Raw genomic sequence first — 15,764 nt, 5'->3', positions numbered from 1 at the left:
GTAGTGGTGCATGACCAGTGATTATGGGTGATTAGGGGACCGTGATCGCTCCAACGGCAGTGTGTCTGTCCGTTTGTGTGTGTTGTCGCCCCCCAGACTGCCATTCCATTCCCACTGTTTCAGTATTGGAATAAGATTTAAGGGGACCTTTTTGACCCTCTCCCAAAGTGCCTATTATCTGCAATCTGCTGACTGTTCAATCTTCTAACAACACTACAGTACAGTATGTATGTTTTTATAGCTAGTGTTTTTTTTATTGTTACAGACTGTGGTAGTGTTATTAGTGCTGCTATATATTGCTGTTTTCCAAAAAGGTACATGAAGCGGAGGTAATTTGAAATCACGCTCTGGCAATTATTGGCCTTGACTATGTATAAAACCCAATAGTAGCCCTTGCACCAGAGTGATTTCCCATTGATCTAATGGCAATAGCTCCTGGTTAGGAACATTGACAAAGCATCAACTTATCCTAAGAGCCATATTTTGCTAAAAAATACTACTGATCATTCAGTTGTGTCTGTCTGCTCCTTGTGGTAAACTGCTGCTCCTGCTCGGCGTCTGCTGGAGGTATGGCTGTTGTTCTCTCCATCACCACAAGGTGACTCTGTGGAGACTGAGTACGGTCCTCTCCTCTGTTTCCTCTGTTTTCTTCCTCATCCTTTTTCCATCCTTCATTCTAAATCATTTATTTTCTTGCACCCCCTTCCATCTCCATCACTTTTTTATTACATTACCTATATCATTCTCTTCCCTTTTACTGGACTCAGTCCTCCTTCACTCTTCTTGCAATTGCTTTTCCTGGAGTTGCTATCTATTGATCATTCTAAAGTGTTTGTGACAGGCTGTCTTTTTGTCTTTCCTTGTATTATCCTCTTCACTGTAGGACAACATAAAAGGTTTTGAGGGTTCAGTAATGTTGGATAATATACTGTAGGCCATGGTGAGGAGTGGAGGTTCCATTTTTGTTTTGGTGTTATAAATGAGCTCCTCTATTAAGTGCATACAAGCATCCTAGTGTTATGTTAATTGCAGTGCACCTGTTCATGTGCCTGTGGCTGTTGGTCTGGTGGTGCCACATCAGGTGTTGTGTCTACACTGTAAAAGACTACTCACTTTAGATGAGACATGGGAGTGATTACTGATTATAGGAGTGTCAGATCTGGTGGCAACTGCGAGCTTCAAGTTTTACTGAGATTTCACAGTATGAATAAGTCATCCATCACTCTTGTTTTGTAAATGAATAAACCTCACCTCAGTGAACCTATGCATTAAAAACCTCTTAAGGATCCGCCCATTTATTTCCAATTTTCGCCTAAAATGACATACCCAAATCTAACTGCCTGTAGCTCAGGACCTGAACATGGATATGTATATTCTTGATGCCATTTGAAAGGACACACTTTGAAGTTTGTGGAAATGTGAAATGAATGTAGGAGAATATAACAGATTAGAGCTGGTAAAAGATAATACAAAGTAAAAAAATATTTTTATTTTTTTGTACAATCATCTTTGAAATGCAAGAGAGAGGCCATCATGTATTAATTCAGCCCAAGTGCAATTTAGATGTTGTCCACTAGATGGCAGCAGTGTAAGTGCAAAGTTTTAAACTGATCCAATGACCACTGCATTTCTGTTAAAAATGTTGTATCAAGACTGTCCAAAGTGCCTAATTGGTTTATTAATAACTTTTCAAGTTCATAACTGTGCACTCTCCTCAAACAATAGCATGGTATTATTTCACTGTAATAGCTACTATAAATTGTACTAACAAGAATTAGATTAACAAGAATTTTATCTTTCTGCAAATATCGATATGTCTATGCCCTGGGAAATGTTTGTGTTACTTATAGAGTTTATTAATTCATAATGGGGTAAAGACACTTTAAACTACAAAACTGTTAATACACATTATATTTTGGTGCACAGAATGACAGCTGTAGCAATGTGCAGTGATCAAAATAAATCTTTGATTTACACCCCCCTTTGAACATCTTGCAAGTTATGTAACAATTAGTACAGCTACACTAGCAACAGGGGCACGCGTCTACTGGGTAGAATGGTTTGATGACGTCTGGAGGCTGGGATGCAATGGACCTCACATCTGCAAAGGATGGAGTGCTGCTCAATAACAATAAGCTCCCAGCACTTTCTCACATGATTGCGTGATGCAGAAAGGAATGGAATGCAAGTCTACCTCGGTCTATATTGCGGCAGAAGTGCGTTCAGGATGCAGTTTTGAATTTCAGTCGCTCCATAGGCTGGTATTGACAGCAGAGGGGTAACATATTGGTCATTCTCGGCTGGGGGTAACTTGGGAGAGGGTGAACGATGGCAGGCGCTAAACTCACGCCATCTCCTTCGGAGATAGACCCAGACGTCAAGACCGAGGCGACGAAAACACCGGAGGAGCCGACTTGGGTCAACCCGTCGAAGCCGATACGAACGATGGGCTCTTTTGGGAGTGATGCTGGGCAAAGGTACCGCACATTGACCCGCATGAAGCTGCTGCATGTCTCAGACTAAGAGCACCAGTTCGATATCAAACCCGCAGCATCCTCAAACCCGTGTGGTGCTTCAAGCGCGCAGCGCAAAGCGCAGTCAAATTGTATCCCATATAAGCTATTTATTATTATATTTAGGCAAAGGGTATGAATTGACCTATGTAATGATACATTCGTATCGAATATATAGCCTACATTCCTTAGTCGATTATATCCTTTGCAAAAATGAAAATAACAAATCGCGATCTCTGTTTTCCAGTCTGTTGATAGGTTAAGGCTATATTGACACATGTTATGCGCGATTTATGAAACTGATTTATGGCGGATTGTCAAAGCTGACTGCACGCAATGGCACTGTTTGTTACATTTGCGGAAATTGGCTCTGTATGTGCCACCCACTTGTGAATAATATTTTTTTCTCAGCCTCCTGTTTAGGTTTTTCTGGGTTTTTCTTTATGTCTGCAGTTTGATTCCTGTGCATCGCTTACATAACTCCGAGGATGCTGCGGCTCTTTATAGACCGTACAATTGGTTTATCGGTTGCATGGAGGACATTAACACATTTGTATTGATATTTTACTCATTCAAGTGATTTAATCGATTTCAATTTCCACGATAGACATTTACTTTTGAGTAAATTAGCAGACGCTCTTAACCAGAGCGACTTACAGGTGCAATACGCGTTAAGTGCCTTGCTCAAGGGCACATCGACAGAGCCCTGTCGGCTCGGCTCGGGGATTCGAGAATTCTAACCAGAAACCTTTCAGTTACTGTCTGCTTTCCAATGCAAACCACAGGGGATTATGTGTGTGTGTGTGTGTGTGTGTGTGTGTGTGTAGCCTAGGCTACATGTGTGTCGGAGCACATCAGCAACTACAGTGGAGTAGCCTTACCTTCACTCCCCAGCCAAGTCACATGAGATGCTTCTCTCTGAATGGGACTGCACGGTTTATTAATTAAAAGGGGGAGTATATGCAGGCAGCCTACATTGGCCTGCCTGAATAAAAATCAGTATGGGTGTTAAAATGCTCTCTTTAACATTCTCATCCCTTCTCGCCGTTTCTCTTAGCACTTTACTGCATAATTCAATTAAGGATGTTGGTTGGGCAGAAACTTGAAACAATGTTTTGAGTCTGCTACAGTATTTTTGCTGTGTAGCAAAATCCAGAGGGGAAAGGTAAGGTTGAGCTTGATGCAGGGTGTTAAATATTTCAATAGTTGCAGAGAGTTCTGCCAAGTCAATACAGTTAATTACAGCCGTTTTATCATCATTAACAGTTGCATATCCCTGTAATGTTTAGTTCTGACATTTATGCACATTGGAATCCACTTACCTGTGATTTTCCAATGTCACTGACTTCATTAACTATTCAGAAACATTGACACACGTATATTAACAGTTTTCTGTATACCATTACAACAATAATTATGTCAAAGCGAATGCAATATTGCTGAGGCCATAGTATACTGCCTTACTGCCTGTGAAAATAAGACAGTATAGTCTGTAGGCAGTATATGTTTCTCTTTCAAAGGCACTAGCTCTCATCAATAATACAGACTGAGGCAGAACTCAAGAGGCCCACTGCTGCACCAACAGCAAAAATGCATCAGGGTTGCCTACCCCTTTTTTTGGAGTCTAAAGTAAAGTACTGTAGCTGGTATACCATAGAGCAGGGGTAGGCAACCCTGGTCATGTGGGGCCACAGGCACTTCATGTTGTTGATTTAACGTGAAAATCTGAGGCCCGCACTCAATCCTAACCCGTAAATATAGGAAATGCGCTGTACGGTCAGAGATGGTGGAACTCTTTTTTGACAGGCCTTTTCAGATATATCTATGTTTCTGCTTATAATTTCCAACATTTATGTAGACTATTTGTTAGTCAGGCTATTTGTTAGGGGTTGCAGGAGCGTAGTGGTTAGAGTGTTGGGCCAGTAACCGAAATGTTGCTCCATGGAATCCCGGAGCTAACAAGGTAAACATCTGTCATTCTGCCCCTGAACAAGGCAGTTAACCCACTGTTCCCTGGTAGGCCGTCATTGTAAATAAGAATGTGTTCTTAATTAACTGACTTGCCCGGTTAAATAAAAATATGGTGTGGGGTGCTTTGCACCCTCACTATAATTAGATACATGCAGCTTTCCTTCTGTTATTACTAGAACGCTAAATATATTCTTGCTCACGAGAATAATGTCATAAATAGATATGCTTCAATCCACTTGACATCGGAAAGTTTGTTTTCTCTTTCTATTTCATCTCTGCTTCTCTCGCGCAGCAAAGACGTTTAGAGAAAATGCAATAGGCCTAACTCTAAAACAACGAGAAAGCCTTTCCATGCAAAACTTCATCCGTTTGACGGAAATTAAAAGCTGTTAAAATGACTCAACATGCTTGTTTATAAGTTTTCAGTTCAGCTTGGATGCATATTTTATGTGGTTGAAATAGTATCAGCGTTTATAATGCTGTTAAAGCTGGCACCCTTTACAAGCGGTCCCTAACCGCGCATTCATTCTCTCAACATCCTATAATAAAATAATATTTCTCCACTCCTGTTCCTGATTAAAAATGTAAATTTGGTGTATAATTGTACTGCAAGAAATGCTTAATTCTGCAGGAGTTAATATCATATTAGGTCAGAGTTTCCCAAACTCAGTCCTCGGGACCCCAAGGGGTGTACATTTAGTTTTTTTGCCCTAACAAAACACTGATTCAATTTGAATTCCCCTTCTTGTGACTGTCGAATTTGTATAGCACCTCACAATCATCATACATAACATACATATCATCCTCTTTCACCACTTCAACATTAGACTACTGTTCTGGTCCTTTCTTCTATTTATTTTCAACAGTAGAAGCTACCGGGCCTCTGCAGATCTTCCTCTCCCGTCTGCCCTGCCTACTTTTTATCCCCTGTTGTTGTTTCCCCATGCTGTCAGCCTTAGGCTCAGAGACAGAGATGATTGGGAAGTTTAAAGAGCGCTGTGTGTGTGTGTGTGTGTGTGTGTGTGTGTGTGTGTGTCCACGTGCTAGTGATGCGCGGGTCAGCTGTTTCCCCCACGTCCGCCCGCAATTGCTAATAACACAACTGCCGGACAATATGTGAAATCTGAGGCCCGCACCCGACCCTAACCCGCAAATATAGATAATGCGCTGTACAGTCAGAGATGGCGGAACAATTTTTTGACAGGCATTTTTACATAGGCCTATGTTTCTGCTTATCATTTCCGACATTTTGGTAGGCTATTTGTTAGTCAACTTGTCTATAATTAGATAGATGCAGCTTCTATTCTGTCATTACCTGTTGCCCTAGAATACTACATAAACCCTTGCTCACAATAATAAAAGTCATAAAACATTGATAGAATTAATTCTTAAATCTAGTTGACAGTGGTAAAGTTTTGTTTTCTCTTTCCTCTTTCATCTCCGTTTCTCTCGTGCAGCAAATACATTTAAGGCCTAATGAAAACCCTCAATATAACCTATCGATATGAATTGCGCAAGAATGATACATTTATGGATTTTGAATGCATTGTTTTCTCTATATTCAACCCGTCTGCCCGCCACGCACCCTCCCTTCATCCACGCGGATATAACCGCTGGGACTGCGGGTTATCAGTCACCCCTTGCATCACTAGTGCTTGTGCATGTGTATGTGCATTCATGTGTGTGTGCTTGCGTGCAGGGACAAGATAGTGTTCCTCAGATGATTATGATAATGGTGGTTATGACTCTAAGCCCATGCAGCTTAATATACTCACAAAAGCCTCAGAGTCATCGTGCACTGATCTAAATACACTGGAGTGGGAATGAGAGTAAACAGCACAGTTTTCACTGAATAGCCTACAGTGTTGATTTACTGCTGCGGCATGGAATGGTAAACTCAGTAGAATATAGCAGAGATAGTCTGAGTCATTAGTAATATCCGTTATCATATTAGATAGTCAAACAGCACCTCACATTAGATAGTCTGGTGTGCTGATCTTTCATGCATTGATCTTGCATGAAATCGAAAGGGAAAGGGGGATGGATACCTAGTCAGTTGTACAACTGAATGCATTCAACTGAAATGTGTCTTCCACATTTAACCCAACCCCTCTGAATCAGAGAGGTGAGGGGGGCTGCCTTTAATCAACATCCATGTCGAGGCTCTCATTTGCATAATAGTGTCCATATAAATTAATTTTACACTTATATTTTACATGTCCCTGTATTGTGTGAAATACATTTTACAGTATAAAAACGTTAAATTACTGTATCTGTGACTGCAAAAAAAATCCCACTTCCCATCACTTTTAATTCACTTTCGGACAGAAAGGATGCTGTCAGTCAGTCAGTCAGAGTTCTCCATGGGAAGGCAATGAAACATGATCACCGTGAGACCTGTCCTCTACGTGCTGTGTTCAGCTCCAGAGAGGATGGAAGTAAGAAGATGGAAGGAAGGAGTGAGAATCCATAATATGACCCATCTCCATTGACCCACCGCTCCATTCCTCTACACTCCTCACTGTTTAGTTATTCATTACGGCATTATTTAAATGCCTAGGAACCCCCTCAGTGCCGTGCTAGGATGCTTCACTGCACATTCATACCAACAGCTGGTCGGAATGATGTAGGATGTAAACAAACAGTGTAACCAAGACTTACAGTAAACTAATATAGTAGTTTTCTTTCCAAGGATACAGGAAGTTGATACTGTAAGATCTTGTACTTTTATACTGCAAAATATGTGTACGATATTCTGATTATGGGACCATTATGATTATGGGATTATAGGATTAATAGTACTCGCTCCCAAAGCATGTGCCTTATATCATGAAATTAAAAAGATAGATTCATTGTGTGCATCTCCATCCCTATAGAATCCATTGAGATGTTACTCAGGTTTGATACATTAGGGATAAATCATAATTTATATAATGGTCATGGGAATATGTTATGTTCTATGCTTCCAAAGTCTGTCCCTTAATGTTGGGAAACCAAAATATTTTTTTGCAACTGTATCCATGTATCCATATAGACCGCAAAGGGTGCATGATTAGGTTTTTTACCCTAGCACTACACATCTGACTCAAATAATTCAAGCTTGATGATGGTCAAAAAACAAAATGTGCATCCCTTGGGGTTCCCAGGATCGAGTTTGGGAAACGCTGCTATAGATGTTACTCAGGTTTGATACAGATCATGAAAAGATCAATTGTGTGCACTCTTACAAACTCTATTGAGATGTAACTCAGATTGATTATACTAAGCTATAGGTATAGAAAAACGTAATACTTTAGCTGAATTCCTTCTCCAGAATCCTCCGCGATCCTCATTATTAGGTCTTTATCTTCACACCAACTCACTCATTCCCACACGAAAAAAATACTATACTAAATACTATACTATGGTATAAATACTATAGTAGGTCCCTGGTTCGAATCTCCGAGCTGACTAGGTGAAAAATGTGTAAATATGCCCTTGAGTAAGGCACTTAACCTTAATTGCTACGGGTCTGCTAAATTACAAAAAGGAATGGCTTGACCACAATGCTCTGGCCTCAATAGTAATAACAACTTTTGTCTAGGGAATGGCTGGAGGATGCTGATGACGGATTGCAGGGGGATTTGTTGCTCTGCAGGCCGAGGCTGCTGCTTTTATAATTGAAATGAGGAGAGGGCTGTGCTTGAAAAGACAACGCAATGTTCTTTCTCTTTGTTTAGTTCTCTGCCTTAGTTTAATCTCTTACAACCTCACCAATCCTCTCTTAAGCCCCCTGTACCACAATAATTGATTATGTATAGGCTTCTCCTATTCAGCTGTTGTTCAATGTAGGGCCACTACTGTCATCATTCACACACTGTATGTTGTGCCAGTCATTATCTATTAGTACAAATTGGACATACAGTTGGCAGATTATTTTTCTTTTTTGTAAATGCAAACTCATAACTCAAGCGCACTTTTTTAACATTTTATGATTTTTCATTTTTTTACCCTGTTTTCTCCCCAATTTCGTGGTATCCAATTGTTTAGTAGCTACTATCTTGTCTCATCGCTACAACTCCCGTACGGGCTCGGGAGAGACGAAGGTTGAAAATCATGCGTCCTCCGATACACAACCCAACCAAGCCGCACTGCTTCTTAACACAGCGCACATCCAACAGCGCACAAAGCCAGCCGCACCAAGGAAACACTGTGCACCTGGCAACCTTGGTTAGCGCGCACTGCGCCCGGCCCACCACAGGAGTCGCTGGTGCGCGATGAGACAAGGATATCCCTACCGGCCAACCCCTCCCTAACCCGGACGACGCCCCACGGACCTCCCGGTCGCGGCCGGTTACGACCTGGGCGCGAACCCAGAGTCTTTGGTGGCACAGCTGGCGCTGCAGTACAGCGCCCTTAACCACTGCACCACCCGGGAGGCCTCAAGCACACCTTTTTAATAAATCCAAGAGCACCTTTCCAAGGGGTTACCTAGTTAAAATACAGGAGCTTGTTGGTTGATTGGACTCAATGCTATATTTTTATTTCCTTTAGTGGGAGGGAGAGCATGAACCAAGTTATTATCCAGGATCCCTTCTGGGATGTCTTCTTAGCAATCCATCTCTAATCCATTTGTCACACCCTGGTCGAAGTATTTTGTGTTTATCTTTAGTTATTTGGTCAGGCCAGGGTGTGGCATGGGTTTTTGTAGGTGGTGTGTATGTATGGGGATTGTAGCTAGTGGGGTGTTCTAGCTAAGTCTATGGCTGTCTGAAGTGGTTCTCAATCAGAGGCAGGTGTTTATCGTTGTCTCTGATTGGGAACCATATTTAGGCAGCCATATTCTTTGAGTTTGTCGTGGGTGATTGTCCTTAGTGTCCTGATGTCATTGTTCTGTGTTAGGTTACACAAGTATAGGCTGTTTCGGTTTTCGTTAAGTTTATTGTTTTGATAGTGTTTAGTGTGTTATTTCATTAAACATGGATTGCAATAGACACGCCGCATTTTGGTCCGACTCTCCTTCTCACCAAGAAAACCGTAACAGAATCACCCACCACAAAAGGACCAAGCAGCGTGTCAACAGGCAGGAGCAGCGCGAGGAGATGCGCAATAAGGATTTCTGGACATGGGAGGAAATCCTCGACGGGAGAGGACCCTGGGCTAAACCAGGGGAGTGTAGCCGCCCAAAGGTGCAGCGGGAGAAGAAACAACAGGAGCAGCCCAAAGAGGAGTACAGTATGGAGTATACGACTTGGGAGGAGATCGACAGGTGGGCGGCCGACCCAGGGAGAGTGCCGGAGCCCGCCTGGGATTCGATGGAGCAGTGCGCGGAAGGATATAGGAGAATGGAGTTTGCGAAGCAAGCAAGGCGGCGCGGACGGAGGCCCCATAGTCAGCCCCAAAAATTTCTTGGGGAGGGGCTCAGGGAGAGTGTGGCAGAGTCAGGAGCCAGACCTGAGCCAACTCTCCCTGTTTATCGTGAGGAGCCAAGGAGGAGACCAGAACCAGAGCCGGTGTTGGAGGTGAGCGAAACAGAGACTGTGAAGGAGTTAATGGGGAAATTGGAGGAGAGAGAAATGAGGGAGTTGCTGTGTTGGTGCATTTTGCATAGAATTCGCCTGACGGAACGTGTCAGGGATTTGATGGCACCTGGGTTAGCGCTCCATACTCGTCCTGAGGTCCGTTTTAGTCGGCTGGTGAAGTTGGTTCCAGTCTCACGCATCAGGCCTCCTGTACCCATCCCTAGCCTTGCACGTCCTGTGCCAGCACTACGCATCAGGCCTACAGTGCGCCTCGCCTGTTCAGCGCAGCCAGAGCCTCTCTCCTCTCATGCGCTATCGGAGTCTTCCGCCTGTTCAGCGCAGCCAGAGCCTTTCTCCTCTCCTGCGCTGTTGGAGTCTCCCGCCTGTTCAGCGCAGCCAGAGCCTTTCTCCTCTCCTGCGCTGCCGGAGTCTCCCGCCTGTTCAGCGCAGCCAGAGCCTCTCTTCTCTACTGCGCTATCGGAGTCTCCCGACTGTTCAGCGCAGCCAGAGCCTTTCTACTCTCCTGTGCTGTCGGAGTCTCCCGCCTGTTCAGCGCAGCCAGAGCCTTTCTGCTCTCCTGCGCTGCCGGAATCTCCCGCCTGTTCAGCGCAGCCGGAGCCTCTCTCCTCTCCTGCGCTGCCGGAGTCTCCCGCCTGTTCAGCGCAGCCAGAACTGCCAGTCTGCATGAAGCAGCCCGAGCTGCCAGTCTGCAAGGAGCTGCCAGTCTGCAAGGAGCTGCCAGTCTGCAAGGAGCTGCCAGTCTGCAAGGAGCTGCCAGCCTGCAAGGAGCTGTCAGTCCGCATGGAGCAGCCTGAGCTGTCAGTCTGCATGGAGCAGCCTGAGCTGTCAGTCTGCATGAAGCAGTCCGAGCTGTCAGTTTGCAAGGAGCAGCCAGAGCTGTCAGTCTACATGAAGCAGCCAGAGCTGCCAGTCTGCAAGGAGCTGCCAGTCTGCAAGGAGCTGCCAGCCTGCAAGGAGCTGTCAGTTTGCATGGAGCAGCCTGAGCTGCCAGTCTGCATGGAGCAGCCTGAGCTGTCAGTCTACATGAAGCTGCCAGTCTGCAAGGAGCTGCCAGCCTGCAAGGAGCTGTCAGTCCGCATGGAGCAGCCTGAGCTGTCAGTCTGCATGGAGCAGCCTGAGCTGTCAGTCTGCATGAAGCAGCCCGAGCTGTCAGTTTGCAAGGAGCAGCCAGAGCTGTCAGTCTACATGAAGCAGCCAGAGCTGCCAGTCTGCAAGGAGCTGCCAGTCTGCAAGGAGCTGCCAGTCTGCAAAGAGCTGCCAGTCTACAAGGAGCTGCCAGCCTGCAAGGAGCTGCCAGCCTGCAAGGAGCTGTCAGTCTGCATGGAGCTGCCAGTCTGCAAGGAGCCGCCAGAGCTGCCTGTCTGCAGGATGCCGCTAAAGCTGCCAGTCTGCAAGGAGCAGCCAGGGCCGCCAGTCAGTATGGAGCAGCCAGGGCCGCCAGTCAGCATGGAGCAGCCAGGGCAGCCAGTCAGCATGGAGCAGCCAGTCAGCATGGAGCAGCCAGTCAGCATGGAGCAGCCAGAGCAGCCAGTCAGCATGGAGCAGCCAGAGCAGTCAGTCAGCATGGAGCAGCCAGAGCCGCCAGTCAGCATGGAGCAGCCAGTCAGCATGGAGCAGCCAGAGCTGCCAGTCATCATGGAGCAGCCAGAGCTGCCAGTCGACCAGACTCTCCCAGATCTGGCAGTCGACCAGACTCTCCCAGATCTGGCAGTCGACCAGACTCTCCCAGATCTGGCAGTCGACCAGACTCTCCCAGATCTGCCAGTCGACCAGACTCTCCCAGATCTGCCAGTCGACCAGACTCTCCCAGATCTGCCAGTCGACCAGACTCTCCCAGATCTGGCAGTCGACCAGACTCTCCCAGATCTGCCAGTCGACCAGACTCTCCCAGATCTGCCAGTCGACCAGACTCTCCCAGATCTGCCAGTCGACCAGACTCTCCCAGATCTGCCAGTCGACCAGACTCTCCCAGATCTGCCAGTCGACCAGACTCTCCCAGATCTGCCAGTCGACCAGACTCTCCCAGATCTGCCAGTCGACCAGACTCTCCCAGATCTGCCAGTCGACCAGACTCTCCCAGATCTGCCAGTCGACCAGACTCTCCCAGATCTGCCAGCCGACCAGACTCTCCCAGATCTGCCAGCCGACCAGACTCTTCCAGATCTGCCAGCCGACCAGACTCTTCCAGATCTGCCAGCCAGCCAGGATCTGGTAGATTCATCAACCTGCCTGAGCTTCCCCTCAGTCCCGAGCTGCCTCAGTCCCGAGCTGCCCCTCAGTCCCGAGCTGCTCCTCAGTCCAGTGGGGTTCTGGGTGAGGACTACTAGGCCATGGTCGGCGGCGAGGGTGGACTATCCAGGGACGCGAGGAGAGGGGACTAAGAAATTGATTGAGTGGGGTCCACATCCCGCGCCGGAGCCGCCACCATGGACAGACGCCCACCCGGACCCTCCCTATTGTTTTGAGGTGCGTTCGGGAGTCCGCACCTTAGGGGGGGGGTTCTGTCACACCCTGGTCGAAGTATTTTGTGTTTATCTTTAGTTATTTGGTCAGGCCAGGGTGTGGCATGGGTTTTTGTAGGTGGTGTGTATGTATGGGGATTGTAGCTAGTGGGGTGTTCTAGCTAAGTCTATGGCTGTCTGAAGTGGTTCTCAATCAGAGGCAGGTGTTTATCGTTGTCTCTGATTGGGAACCATATTTAGGCAGCCATATTCTTTGAGTTTGTCGTGGGTGATTGTCCTTAGTGTCCTGATGTCATTGTTCTGTGTTAGGTTACACAAGTATAGGCTGTTTCGGTTTTCGTTAAGTTTATTGTTTTGATAGTGTTTGTGTTTAGTGTGTTATTTCATTAAACATGGATTGCAATAGACACGCTGCATTTTGGTCCGACTCTCCTTCTCACCAAGAAAACCGTAACACCATTACTCTATATCTGTGCTTAAATTGGCTATTTACTCAATTTAATAGAAATGTTGGTTGCACCTTTAACTGTGGCCTAATTAGCGTACTACTTAATCATCAAGATCTTAGAAGTTAACACACACTCCATTAGCTTCAGTATACTCATTGCAGGTGTTACTGAAGCTAGCTACGGTGAGCTCCAAAAGGTATTGGGACAGTGACACATTTGTTGATGTTTTGGCTCTGTGCTCCAAAACTTGAAATTATAGTGACTATTAGGTTAAAGTGCAGACTAGACTATCAGCTTTAATTTGAGGGTATTTTAATCCATATCGGATTAATCGTTTAGAAAGTACAGCAGTTTTGGAACATAGTCCCCCCCATATTAGGTGAACAAAAGTAGTGGGACAAATTCACATATACAAAGTTATAGATGCACAAATATCAATCCCCTAAAATGCTAACCTCCCCTGTTATTGTAATTGTGAGAGGTTAGCATATCATGGGGATATGATATTTGTGCATCTGTAACTTTCTCACTCATCATTGTTCACGATTAATTCAGGAGTATCCGTAATCATGGTAGCATCAATATTAAATATAGAAGTGTTTAGAAACATATTATATTCTTATTTACAGTAAAAGTTACTCCAAAATTACACAATACATTATTTGCCATTCATTTCTATCGGGCACAAAATAATCTGGAACACAACCAAAACAAACAGCAAATGCATCAAACACATTTGTAGAGTCACAAGCTTGATGTAGCCATGGCATCCTATGCATATGGCCTAAATACTTGACTTTTTACTACTTTAATATACATATAAATGAATTTGTTCCAAACGGTTAACTCGATATGGATGAAAATACCCTCAAATTAAGGCTGACAGTCTGCACTTTAACCTCATAGTTGTTGTATCATTTCAAATCCCAAAGTGCTGGAGTACACAGTCAAAACAACAACAAACGTGTCACTGTCCCAATACTATTGGAGCTCACTGTATAAAGGGAAGTGCATCTGAAATCTCCATCTCTTGGGTTGTGTTTGTGCTTATTTCTAGCCATCTTAATATAACTGTTCAGTTATGATTTCCTTTCCTTTCAGCAACTCTGGCTTAATGAGCTGTTTTAAAAGTCAACTGTCCCTTAGAACCAACTTCTCTGCTTTTAAACGGCATATGTGGCATCGATATGAGTCAGAAACATTCATTCTAGCGTCAAAATTGACTACAAAGTGTAAATAGGATAATTCCAGTCTCGTCCAAAGCTTTTCTAAGTGAGTTTGTCACTATTTACTGGAGGGTTGAGTATGGATTACGATCGTGCCCACTTGCCCAGTGCCCACTAACACGAGAGAAGTAGTTGTGCTGCATACTCCATGCAAACATAGCAGCCAATACCTCCAAAAAGTCAGACAGACCTGCACATTACACAGCACCTCAGACTTCTTTAAATAAGACAACACGTCGCCAAGGCTATGTTGAAATAACCCTTGGTTCTAAGCGTGGTCATTTGCTGATGTGTTTGATAGTGTCAATCACTCGAGTCTGCCAGTTTTTGGTGCAAAATGAGAATTGAGATGATCAGTTTGCACTTGTATCCCAACTACAATTTGTCAATAATCCAAAACCCTGTTTTTTTAAAACATGATTCCCTATTAGACACCACCAGACAGACGAACACTCTGGTAATAGATAGTGAGAGTTTCAAAAAACTATACTGCACCGAAGCATGCTAGCTACTAACGTTACTTGCTAGCTTAATTGACAAACACAGAGTTGACATTTAGCTAGCTAGCAAGTGATTTTGAGCACTGATAGACAGCGTGTAACTTATGCTTTATTTACGATAGCTTGACAGTTTGCAGATGATGAAGTTGCATACATGTTAATGTTCTCAAAAATCAGTCCTGAGCGCGCAACCATACTTTCCCGACTCGATAGACTGTATGCACTGCGCTGACTAGTTTTTATGCAAAAACATTTACTTGAGAAATACTGCACCAAACACCTTAGCTAGATGTAAAATTGCGTGACTAAGACCTCATTGGCAAAAACGTCTAAATTAATGACAGATGTCTTGATTTATCCTAAATTATTTTTGACTATTTTAAGGAATTGCCTATGTTGTTACTATGGTGACTCGGGGGGCAAACAACAGTATCAGCCAGTGTATGCAAACATAAAACACCAACATCAAACTACACCCCCAAGAAAACTCTTGTTTGGTTTAATTCCACTAGCATTTCTCAATCAGCAATCTTCAAAACGAGGCCAAATCAGGGAGTACAGTCATCCTTTAACGTGGTCCCCATGGCAAATAATGTCACAATTGTTATCATTAAAGCTGTGTTCTGGAGCGGAAGCAGTTGCTCATCAGTTGACTTGAAAAGCGAAGTAGCCCCCAAGGAAGCGTTGTCGTGATTGGTACGTTGTGAGTTCCTACCCACAATCCCTACTTTGACAGTCGTGTGGAGCTAAAAGCTGCCATTAACATTCAGGAGCGTGCGTGTGCATCCTTACAAACACTAAATGCAAATGCCTTACATGTTTAAGTCACTGTTTGTCCCTTTGGATTATAAGGACAGAGTAATTCCCCAAAGGTGTTGGCAGAGGCAGGTGTGACTTCAGGATGGGTGTAGTTATATGCCCTACTGGCAAGCTTCCACTTTTGGGAAACGGAATCAAAACTACAAGTTCCAGCATCCCTCTAAATTACTGCAGAGACTCATGTGGCCCCACAACATTTCAATAGGTCCTTGAGGGAACAAGTGACAGAGGATTCAGCCAGTGTCAGCATCATGGATCTGCATTAATTCACTAATACATGCAGTGTTTAGCACTGGTTTAGC

At 44.5% G+C, this 15,764-nt stretch overlaps 1 protein-coding gene across 3 annotated transcripts in view; it reads left to right on the top strand.

The window, feature by feature from the left end:
- Positions 1-2,023: 2,023 nt before the first annotated feature.
- The window catches only part of kcnt1b (potassium sodium-activated channel subfamily T member 1b), an 81,295-nt gene continuing 67,554 nt past the window's right edge, over positions 2,024-15,764 (top strand). For 2 of the 3 annotated variants that reach the window (XM_021606568.3, XM_090237966.1), the window contains exon 1: positions 2,024-2,477. In XM_021606568.3, coding sequence (XP_021462243.2) covers positions 2,329-2,477 — 149 coding nt within the window. In that variant the 5' untranslated portion in view covers positions 2,024-2,328. The remainder of the gene's footprint in view (positions 2,478-15,764) is intronic. The other variant, XM_090237965.1, reaches the window with a different exon arrangement.

This window comes from Oncorhynchus mykiss, chromosome 6 (assembly GCF_057628025.1).
Source record: "Oncorhynchus mykiss isolate SJ-2025 chromosome 6, ASM5762802v1, whole genome shotgun sequence".
Taxonomy (NCBI): Eukaryota; Metazoa; Chordata; class Actinopteri; order Salmoniformes; family Salmonidae; genus Oncorhynchus; species Oncorhynchus mykiss.
The sequence above is the reverse complement of the archived record's forward strand: the minus strand, read 5'-3'. Positions and strand labels throughout refer to the sequence as shown.